The 11965-nt window shown below is 41.4% G+C and overlaps 1 protein-coding gene and 1 pseudogene across 1 annotated transcript; one reads left to right on the forward strand and one right to left on the reverse strand.

The window, feature by feature from the left end:
• Positions 1 to 1877: 1877 nt before the first annotated feature.
• Positions 1878 to 2501, reverse strand: LOC123232280 (prothymosin alpha). Its single transcript, XM_044658684.1, has one exon. The coding sequence runs from the start codon at positions 2223 to 2225 to the stop codon at positions 1893 to 1895; it is 333 nt and encodes a 110-aa protein (XP_044514619.1). The 5' UTR covers positions 2226 to 2501; the 3' UTR covers positions 1878 to 1892.
• Positions 2502 to 10074: 7573 nt separating this feature from the next.
• LOC123256810 lies at positions 10075 to 10997 on the forward strand (annotated as a pseudogene).
• The last annotated feature ends 968 nt before the right edge of the window (positions 10998 to 11965 follow it).

The following is an 11965-nucleotide window of genomic DNA, read 5'->3' on the forward strand; positions in this document are numbered from 1 at the left end:
CGCCCCCATCTCTTTTATTTGGGGCCAGGAAGAATGCCACATGTGTTTTCCTGCCCAAGTGCCCATGTCTGGTGTTTCTCCCTTGCCTTTCCTTGGGGACAGGGCTGACTTCTTCATCCTCCCTACCCAGGGCAGAGAAAGTTGAGCCTCTCCCTCTGTGATGCTGTCTAAATTTTGTTGGGCCATAATAGCCTGGTAAGTGCTCTTGGAGAAGAAAGGCAGAGAGCTGAGGACAAGAAGTCTGTCCATCCTTAGATGGGTCAGGGAGATTTGGATCTGTCCTTGCTAGAATTCAAACCAATGTAGTTCCCATCACCTTCATGTACCACCTGCTACTCTGTACAGGGTAGCCCTAAGCCTCATCTAGTCCAATATTCAACCAAGATCAGTCCTCAGAACTTCAGATAGTCAGTTAAGAAGCACCTAGTTATGTGCCTGGCACTCTGGTAAGTTCTAGGGATTCAAAGAAAAACAAAAATATGGTCCTTATTGTCTAGAAAGTCACATTCTTTTGGGGGAGATAACATTTAAATAACTGCATACATACAGGGTACATATAGTATAAATGGAAGGGAATCTCAGAGTGAAGACTTAAGCTAGGATAGCCCAGGGATCTATCTGAAGCTGCTTATTCCAGGCTGGTTCAAGTTGGAGTCCTAGCCAGCCCACCCCACAGTCCAGTTTGGTCCTGCTGCTCCAATCATCTCTTGTGCCTATATAGGAACAAAGAACTCTCTATCTTCTAGAGGAAATACTTCTGGCTCCAAGAACCGTGAGATCTAGAATGGGAGTATTCCTGTAATTCATATCAATTCTCTCACAGTGTTCAGGACTGTAAAAGAGTCCTTGGGTGCTGAACTCTTGGCCTCAAACCACTCAGGAAAAGCCTTTTTTGGTGTGTATCAAGGTGTAGGGCTAGAAGGAAAGATTTTGTCCCTTAAAAACAGCCAATAGAGAGGTGGAAATTGAGTTGCAAAAAGACAAAAAGATATGGAGATGAGGGATTGAGAGGTCTGGGCTAGATAAGAGACAGGCAGATTCCTAGAAATCCCAGAAAGTAGAATGTGGAAGAAGAGATGAGCTAGAGGGAGGCACAGAATTCATGAGAAGGTGATAAATGTTCTACTCGGGAATGCACTGGTAAAATTTTAACAACTGTCTCTTCAGAAATGTGCTGGAGATTCACTTTAAAATAAAAATCTTTACCTTCTATCTGAGACGGAAGAGCAGTTAGGGCTAGGGAAACAGGGTTTTGTGACTTGCTTACTTAAGTGGCAGCTACTCTGCCATGATTCATAAAAAACCCTTATCTTCCATCTTAAAATCAATATTTCATATTGATTTCAAAGCAGAAGAGCAATAAAGGTTAGGCAATGAGGATTAAGTGACTTGTCCAGAATCATAGAGCTAGGAAGTGTCTGAGGCTAAATTTGAATTCAGGACCTACTGACTCCTGGGTTGATGCTCTATCCACTGTGTTACCTAGTTGCCCTATCATGATTCACTTTTAAGTTTAATCTTCATTATTAACATTTTGTGATCTCTTTATTAAATCTAAACTATAAACAAAGCAATAAACTGAGCCGTGATTTTTTTTTTTTCCTTTTAAAGTACTTTTAAGAAAAAAAGCAGGGCCTTGGAGGATTTGGTCTGGTCTCCCTCCCCTGGTGGAAGTCTGGGCGGGTGGTGGCGGTCGGTCGGTCAGGAGCGTGTCATCTGCGTGGGTGGTGGCGGCGCCCGTGGGCCGGGCCTCTGCTTGAAGGTGACCACGTGTAGATTCTGAGACGGGAAGTGGAGGGTGGACAGGTCACTGCGGCCTTTTCTTTTCTTGCTTTTTTTAAAATTTACATTTTTCCCTTTTTTTTTTCTTTTTCGTTTTTTTTTTTTGCCGTCTAGTCATCCTCATCAGTCTTCTGCTTCTTGGTGTCCACGTCCTCCTCCTCATCACTCTCGGCTGCCCGCTTGCCCGTAGCTGTCTCGGCATCATCGTCCTCGTCTCCATCTTCTTCCTCATCATCTCCTTCTTCTTCTTCATCTTCCTCTTCGCCACCTTCTTCTTCCTCTTCGTCTACCTCGTTGTCAGCCTCCTGCTCACCGTTCTCCTCATTCGCGTTCCCGTTAGCGGGGGCATCGCGGCCATTCTCCGTCTCCTCCACCACTTCCTTCTTCTCTTTCAAGTCCTTGGTCGAGATCTCGGAGCTGGTGTCCACGGCGGTGTCTGACATGGTGGGGCGGGGGCAGCTGCCAGGCGGACGGGCCGACGAGGGATGCTCGAGGGGTCGTTGGGCCGAGGGCGCAGGTGGCAGGAGTATCCCACGCGCGAGGAGGGGTAGCCCACACACAAGCACGCCGCCGAGGTGCGAACTGGAAGCAGCAGGCGGGCAGCAGAGAAGGGGCCGGGCAGGCAAGAGCTGAAGACAGCAGCGGCTGCAGCGGGAAGGAGAGATGCGATGCCCAGCACACAGAAGCGGCCGGGAACAATGCAAAGATGGCTTTTCCGAGCAGCCAGTGGGGTGAGCAGCCAGTGGGGTGAGCCGTGATTTTTAACATTTGTTGGCCTTAAAAAAAATCCTTACCTTCTATCTTAGAATCAATACTTTGTTTTGGTTCTAAGGCAGATGAACAATAATGGCCAGGCAATGGGGGTTAAATGACTTGCCCAGGGTCACCTAGCTAGGAGACATCTGAGTCCAGATTTGAACCCAGGACCTTTTGTCTTTAGCTCTCAATCCACTGAGCCACACCTAGCTGCAATAGCCTCTTAATTGGGTTTCCTGTTTTTAGCATCTCATTTCTCCTCCATTTAGCATCCTCCACAAATCTACTGTATTACTCTACTTTTCAATAAATGTCAGTAAGTTCCTATTACTTCTAGGATCCAATATAACATTTTAGTTTTGTCATTTACTGCCCATTACAACTTGGCTCCAATCTGCATTTCTAGTTTTATGAATTTCCCCTCTTGAGGCACCTAGTCTGTTCAGTGGATGGAGCAGTAGACCTGGAGTCAGGAAGACCTGAGCTCAAATCCAACCTTAGACCCTTAATAGTTGTATGGCCTTGGGCAAGCCACTCAATCTCTGTTTCCCTCAGTTTCCTCATTTATAAAATGGGGATAATAATAGCACCTTCCTCCCAAGGTTGTTGTGAAGATCAAAAGAGATATTATTTGTAAAGTGCTTTGCACAGTGCCTGGCACACAATAGGTGCTTAATGAATGCTTGCTCCATTTTCCTTGCCCTTTCATACAATCTGTGGTGCAGCTAAACTGGATGTTTTTCTGTTCCTCACACATGACATTCCTTTTCCTAGTTCGATGCATATTCCCTGATTGTCCTTTATGCCAAGAATTCATTTGTCCTTCAGCTCATTTTTTTTAAACTGTTACTTTCTGTCTTAGTATCGGTTTTTTTCTTCCTTTTTTGGGCATCAGTTCTAAGACAGAAGAACAACAAGGGCTAGACAATCAGGATTCAGTGACTTGCCCAGGATCACACAGCTAGAAAGTTATCTGAGGCCAGATTTGAACCCAGGTCCTCATGACTTTAGGCACTCCACCCACTGTGACATCAAGCTATCCTGCTCCTCAGCTTTTTGTAGAATTCTTGATTTCTTTCAAAACTCAATCCAATTGCCACCTTCTACATAAAGTACTTCTTGATAATGCCTCCCTCCAGGAAATGACTTTGTCTTCATTTTATATATTCCTATATATGCTTGTGTTGCTTCCCTGATAGTGTAATGGGGAAAAGAGTTTTTATGGGTTCAATATATTAAAAGATGGTCGCCAAAGGATTGAACTATTATCAATCCTCAAATAAGAAATCTCAAGTCAAAATTGACTTTTATGGAAGTTTATTTACAATTAAGAAGAGAGAGAAGAAATAAGGAAATAAGAATCTAACCCAGTAGGTAATTTATTACGATCCTCTAATTAATCCGGGTAGATCTTAACTCTCAGCCAAGAGTCAGAGGGCCAGAGGCCTGGAGGTGAATAGAGCAAAACTTTATTCACAGAGTCTACTAAAAGAAATTTCTTAAGAGAAGTTCAGGAAGATTCAGTCAGTCTTTAAACTCACCACATGGAATTCAAAGAAGATATTTAAAGCAGTCTCACCAGGGTCTCTCAGTGTTCCAACACTCCTCCACAAACCAGAAGAGGTCCATCACCAGCCGCCCTCTTCAACCGAAGACCTCTCACTCACTCAACTCCCTCTTTTTAAAGGGGTCACTTATGCTTCACTTCCTGTGCCTTCCCCAACCCTAGCTATGCCTAAGATTTTTGAATGATTCAATTAACTCCCCAGTGACACAATAGCAAGACTAGCCCAAACATTCCCTTCAGAAGCACATCGCACTAGGAATCAACATAATGTCCACAATTAGGGAATAATGAAGATTAATGAGTAACCAATCCAGGAGAAGAGAATGACTCCAAACAAGCAAAGCCTCAATAAAAGAAACATTTTGGGCACAAATTCCACTATAATTCCTGGAAGATATGAAGCCAAGAGTTAAATTTTTTTTAATAAACGAAACAAGGAAATTGAGGGAAAAAATTAGAAAAGAAATGAGAGCTATGGAAGAAAGAATTGGAAAGGGAATTAACAGCCTTGGCACTAGAGGTTTGAAAACTTGACCAGTCAACTGAAAATTAGAATGGATTAGGAGCTAATGACTCCATGAGCCAATAAGAAATATGAAAACAACCCAAAAGGTGAAAAAAAAAGAAAATGTAAGGTGTATCTTAGTAAAAGCACAAGAAAACATATTGAGAAGAAAAAAATTAAGAATCACTGGATTATCTGAATTCTATGAACAAAACAACAACCTAAACATTTTATTTCAAGAAATTTAAAAAAGAAAACTATTCAAATCTCTTTGAATCAGAGGTCAAAAGGGAATTAGAAAGAACCTACAGGCCACTTCCTGAAAGAAGCCCAAGTGAAAATTCCCAGGGACATTATATCTAAAAACCAGCTTCTAGGTCAAAGAAAAAAATGCTGCAAATAATCAGAAAGAATTCAAGTAATGAGGATCCACAGTCAAGATCACATATATTTAAAATAAGTTTGCATTCAATTTTATTTTAGTTTCTATTCCAAATCTCCCTCTCTTCTCCACTAGCCTCACCTTTTGAGAAGACAAGAAAGACAAAACTAAAACATATGTATAGTCATGCAGAACTAATTCCAGCATTAACCATGTCCTAAAGAGAAAGAAACAAAGAAACAGAAAGAAAGAAAATAAACTGCTTTATTCTTCATTCTGAGTCCAAGAGCTTTCTCTCTGGAGATTTGTTTCATTATACCCACCCTTTGGAATTGAATCACACATGATACAGAACATGTCACAGTAGAGGAACTGACACCCTGGAGTATAATATTCCTGAAGGCAAAAGATATAGACTTAAAAAAAAGAATAACTTATCCATCAAAAGTATATAGCCAATAGGGAGAAAATGGATTTTTAATATAACAGAGAAATTTCAAGCATTTTTGATGAAAAGATCAGAACTTTCTATAACTGCAAATATAAGAGTCAAGGGAAACATAACAAAGTAAATAGAGGATAATGATCATAAAGGACTAATCAAGGATAAACTGCTTATATTCTTTTTTTTTTTTTAAACCCTTACCTTCCGTCTTGGAGTCAATACTGTGTATTGGCTCCAAGGCAGAAAAGTGGTAAGGGTAGGCAATGGGGGTCAAGTGACTTGCCCAGGGTCACACAGCTGGGAAGTGTCTGAGGCCAGATTTGAACCTAGGACCTCCCGTCTCTAGGCCTGGCTCTCAATCCACTGAGCTACCCAGCTGCCCCAACTGCTTATATTCTAATAATATATATGCCCTTTTTAAAACTTTGTCATCATCCAAAGCCATAGAGGGAATCTAAAGAGATATAAAATCTGGGAGTGATTCTGTTACATCTTGATGATCTTAGGGGAAGAATGGAAAGAGAGTGGAGAATCAATGTATTGGGAGAGGAAAGGGAGAAATGAGTTAGAAAAATTATTTCACAGAATTGGGGGGAGGGGTGTAGCAATCCAGGTATACATTAATTGTGATATTATTTTAAGAAGTATTCAAAAACTTAACTCTTATACTGCTAATGATTGATCCTTGCAATCTTGAGTCAAATTGAATGTTGACCTTGCCAAATCCCTAGCCCTTCCCTAAGGCTACACCCCAGAAGAGAGTCAGTTATCTCAGTCTCCTTACTTTTCCTTCAATGATCAATTAACATAGGTATCAAACATCAGTAGATGCCTTAGGCCCTATCCACCCTGGATCCTGATCTTAGCTCTACCTATTGTTTCAGATTTTGGCAGTTTGCATTTTATGATGATTACCTCATAATGTTAATGTATCAGGCCACCAGCCTCTCCCCTTCCCCCCATACTGTTGTAACCCCAATAAAAGTGACAAGACATCAGTTGGCAAGAGAGCTCTTGACCATCAGAGCTCCTAACCATGAAGCTCTTGACCATCAGAGCTTACTCGCTGTCTGTCTACCTCATGCCAAAACTTTCTGTGTCTGCGTGTCTTTATTCTCGCCTTATGTTCTCTTTCCATTAATCCTTAACCTGTAACCCATTTTCACTCAGTCCTTGGTTCCCCTTTCTGAGTGTCCAACCCACTAGGAATCTTCGTGAAGCTGCTGGACGGCTTCATCTGGCGCCCATCGTGGATTGACACCTGAGAGGAAGATTGCAGTGCAGGACCCGGGAAGGTCAAGGGACCTCAGGTGGCCTCTGGGGTGAGTCGCTGACCACTAGAAAATGGGTCAGAAACTTTTTTCTCACACTAGTTACATACGATCGCTAAAATCCTTAGTGCACAGGCAAGGATACAGAGTACCAGAAGCTAAACTTCAGGCATTGTTTAAGGTAATTTTGAAATGTGATCCCAAGTTCCTAGAAATAGAAGTACTCAATGTACGACTTGGACAGTCTTTAAAGAAAGCGCAAGAAAAGGGACTTAGAGTTGCATCATCAGTCTGGTTAACTTGGAAGGTAGTTAGAACAGCTTTAGAGGCAGAAACCATTCAAGATTCATTGTCCCAACCTGCCTCACTCTTAGACTTTCCTTCTAACCTGAATTTCGTCTATCTTGCTCCACCCATCCCTCTGATGACTTCTTTTCCTTCATAGAATCAAGCTGACTCTCAGCTTGACCTTCCCCTCGAGCTATCTCCTGAGCTCCAGCCTTCAAAGGCTGATTCTCAGATTCCACTTACGCTTACTGATCCTCTACCTACCCTAACTTCTCCACTTTCATTTGTTCCTGCTGACTCTATCCCTCCACCATCTTACTCAGTTTCCCTTAGAGCCCATAGGCTTTCTGACACTCAGTTTATTCCTCCTCCACCTCATGCAGCTTCTCTTGACTCTGATGAACTGACTAGTGCTCAGCCCACACCTCTTCTTCCTCCTTCTCCACTCAGTACTAACTGCCGGTTTACAAGCAGCCTAAACCTAGAAGAGAAAGCAGAGAAATCAGCTTCTCCAACAGAAATTAAAAATAATCCTGAGAATGCAAAAGTAAACTTAGAAAAGCAGAAAGATGTTGAATTCCAAACTCTTGAAGCTCTCAGGAACAGTGTCATTCAGTATGGTAATGCAGCCCATGACACCACAGCACTGATAGATGAGATTAGCCAGCAATCTCTACCACCAGATTTTTGGTATGAATTAGTTGGATCTGTGCTTCATGCCGAAGATTTCATAATATGGAAGTTATTGTTTCAGGAATTATGTGAGGAACAAGCTAGAATCAACAAAAAACACCATGTAGATATTGCCTATGATGAATTAACTGGCACAGGTAAATTTAGAAGTCTTACTAGGCAATTGTTATATTCAGAGCAAACCTTTAATCCAATTGGACTAGCTGCTCTAAGAGCATGGCAGATTGTAACTACAAAACGCAATGCTACAGATTTCTTTGAGGAGACAACTCCTCACCAAGAGGCTATAAAAGCATGCCAAGACATAAAAACTTTAGACCACAAGAATCTGTTGGCAGATCGATTTAAAAAGACAAAACCTGTCTGCTTTGCTTGGCACAAAGCTGGACATCTTACAGGATCCTGTCCCAAATTAAAGTTGAAGTGGACTCATAAATTTTTCAAAGGGTGTCCCAAAGTACAGCATTGGGCCTCACCATATCTCCGGAGAACACAGACTAGGTCAGCCACAACCAAACAGCATTTAAACCGTTTGGGGGGCCAGCCTTGAGCCCCTTAAAAATTCAGGGCACCAGAGATAAGTCTTTGATTCCCCCAAAACTTAACTCAGGTAAGAGTAGAAGCCTTATTTCTCAGGGACTAAAAACCTGCCCTGAGGTCATTGGTGAAAATGCTAAGGGAAAGATACTAGTCAAATCCAAAGCATTTCACATTTTTTCAATTGGAAATGACAAGAAACTTGCACAACCAATTCTATCTCCAAACAAATCTTTGCTAAATGCAAAAGTTAGTGTGAAGTCAAATTTAAAATTAAACATTTCAAATTTAAATTGGACACAACAAATTACTAATATAAGATTGATTATGTTCTACATGAAAAGTAAGACATTTTCTGGTATTTTTCATATACCACAAGCTCTTTGGGAAAGAGATATTTTATCTGAAGTAAATTTTAGTCTAAACACTAGTACTATAGCACAAAAAGACTTTTCAATTAGACACGTGCTTAAGATCATAGCACAGACTTATAATATAATATGTGACTTATATGTTGTTTATCTGATCATTTGTTTAAAGGCTGAAAAAATTAAACTAATGCAAGATACGGAAACTGTTCTGTTGTTTCACACCACACAAAATGCAATCTTGCAAAGTCAAAAGGAAAATTTTATTTGCTCTCACAATCTCCATAGATCTCAGACTGAGAGAATTTCAAAGGCAAATGGCCTAGTAACCACTACTTTGCAGGAAACGGTTAATTTGTACTCAATATTACATCAGAGTGCAAAATTTTGTGAACCTCAATTTTCTATACAAGTCAATGAAATTGATTGGCAATGCAAATCTTGTGCTCCTTATTCTGACACTCCTCAAGGAGGCGACTGCAAAGTTGTAAGACCTGCACAATTGTGGCAAAGGGACGCATTACAATATGCCTCTTTTGTAAAAATGAAAAATGTATATGTAATTGGAGATAATTATTGGGACAGACAAGGACATTAGGGTAAATCAATGAGATAAAATGTAATAAGTAAAAATGTAAAGTCTTATGTTTGGGTTACAAAAATTGATTTCCCAAGAATATGATGGAGGCAGTTTGGCTAAAGAGGAATTCTGGGGAAAAATGCATTTTAGAAATTGATTTAGAAATTGAGATTGAAATCTCAATATAAATGAATAGTGTGATATGGTGGCTAAGACAGCATCTAAACTAGTGGAGGTGACAATCCCACTATTAAATCATATCTAGAACACTGTGTTTAGCATTCTATAACTTAAAAATGGATGGGATCTTAGAGGTCATCTGAACATTGGGTTGATTGTGATAAACTATAAGATTAATACAGTTTTGCAGTTGGGTTCAAAGCATTCATGCAAAATACAACAAAAGGGAAAGTGACATAGTTCATGTGAAAAAGGTCTGGAACTTTTAGAGAAACCAGAATTAAATATGAGTCTAATGTATGAAATATTAGCCAAAAATACTAATAAGAACAGAGGTTACATTCATATTTGCAAAATGTCCAGTTATACCCCATTTGTGTGTATCTAATACAATTTCTTACCCAGTGCTATAGTCTTCTTCTTCTTCTTCTTTTTTAAATCCTTACCTTCCATCTTGGAGTCAATACTGTGTATTGGTTCCAAGGCAGAAGAGTGGTAAAGGCTAGGTAATGGGGGTGGTCAAGTGACTTGCCCAGGGTCACACAGCTAGGAAGTGTCTGAGGCCAGATTTGAACCTAGGACCTCCCATCTCTAGGCCTGGCTCTCAATCCACTGAGCCACCCAGCTTCCCCCTACAGTCTTCTTGATGGTGACCATCCACCTTCTGCTTGAAGGCTTCTAGTGCTATAGTCATAATCTGCTCTTTCTTTCTCCAGATACATGGAACTAGTGAATAAAACAAATGCTCAAGAATTCTTCCTCCTGGGACTCTCAGAGAAGCCTGAGCAGCAGCCTCTCCTCTTTGCAATATTCCTGTGCATGCACCTCGTCATTCTGACTGGAAACTTGTTGATCATCCTGGCCATTGACTCTGATTCACACCTCCACACTCCTATGTACTTCTTCTCCAACCTCTCTTTGGTTGATCTCTGTCTGGCCGCTAACACTGTCCCAACATCCAGTCCAAGAGTAAGTCCATCTCCTATGTATGCTGCCTGACACAGATGTACTTTTTCCACTTTCTTGGAATTGTAGATAGTGTTTTGATCTGTGATGGCCTATGACCACTTTGTGGCCATCTGTCATCCACTGCACTACACAACAATTATGAGCCTGCATCTCTGTGGTTTGATGGTAGGTTTGCCCTGGCTTTTCTCCATTGTCATTTCTCTGGCACACACCCTCTTGATCTCTCTCTTGCACTTCTGTGCTAGCACTGAGCTCTCCCATTTCTTCTGTGATCTCACACCACTTCTCTCGTTGTCCTGTTCTGATACTACAATCAACAAGATCTTGGTGCTCATTGTAAGTGGGATGGTGATCATCACACCCTTTCTCTGCATCCTTGCCTCCTATTCCCGAATTGTGCTGGCTATTCTAAAGGTCCCTTCTGCAGGGGGCAGGAAGAAAGCCTTTTTTACATGCAGCTCTCACCTGTATGTAGTGACACTTCTTTATGGGACCACTATTGGGGTCTACTTGAACCCTCCACTATCCACACAACTGTGAAGGATAAAGCTTCTGTTGTGATGTACACAGTGGTCACAGCCATGCTGAATCCCTTCATCTATAGCCTGTACAGCCAAGATCTAAAGGGGACTCTGAAAAAACTTATTAACAGGAAAATTGTCTCTTCTCCTTGAGTTCTCTCTTGGACTTCCCATGATAGTTGCTTTGGAGAAATGAGGTTTAGCTATGGAAATCTAGGCTGGATCCTGGGACACCTGAGCTGGGAAAATGAATATTTTGGGATCAATAATAATTCTGTAGCTCAGATTCCAAACAACAGGGAATTTTTGGAACCCTAACCAAAGTCCCCTCCAGGCCTGGAACAATTTACTGATCCATTTTCCTTTAGTCTAACTCAGAATTGAGTCACTTTGTTACATATTTGGGGAGTCACAACTTGTATAACTCTCACTCACCGGACATGACCTGGTCCCTTAACAAGCAGGCAAGGAACACGTGTCCTCAGTGGATTAAGGGTGAGGTTAAGGGAACACAAAGAGTGGGACGTAGGATGCTTTTATTGTACTAAAAGGTATGAATGGAGACAGTAGCTCTCTTGGTCCTGAGTTGGGAATCATTCATTTTCCCATTCCATTATTTAGACCAGGTTTTCTTGGGAAAGGGAGGATAATGATGTGAGATTAGACCATGTAGATTGATATGAGACTGAGAGAGGAATAAGATTGGGTGCTGGGTAAAGTGGGACATCAGGTGAGTAAGGAATGGTGAGAAAGGAATGGATATGAAAAGGAGTAATAAAATATAACAAGATTGGATAAAGTGGGATGAAGCTGGGTAAGGATGTGCAAGGAGAGGGAAGGTTGGAAGAAGAATGAAGAAGGGAGAAAAGTGTGGATGGGAGGAACTCGAGAGAAGTAGGATAGCCTGGGTGAGGCATGCTGAGGTTGAAGAGGTTGGGGAAGATGGATGAGGGAGGGGACATGCTGGATTGATGTGGATAAAATTGGCATAGGAAAGTGGATGATGAAGGGAGATATGGTGAGATGAAGAGGATGGAAAATGAGTGAGATTAGGTGAGGTGGCCTAAGGCTGAGCAAGACTGGATCAACTTTTGCAAGATGGAGGGGTTGAGTAAAAGAAA

This window comes from Gracilinanus agilis, chromosome 1 (genome assembly GCF_016433145.1).
Source record: "Gracilinanus agilis isolate LMUSP501 chromosome 1, AgileGrace, whole genome shotgun sequence".
NCBI lineage: Eukaryota > Metazoa > Chordata > Mammalia > Didelphimorphia > Didelphidae > Gracilinanus > Gracilinanus agilis.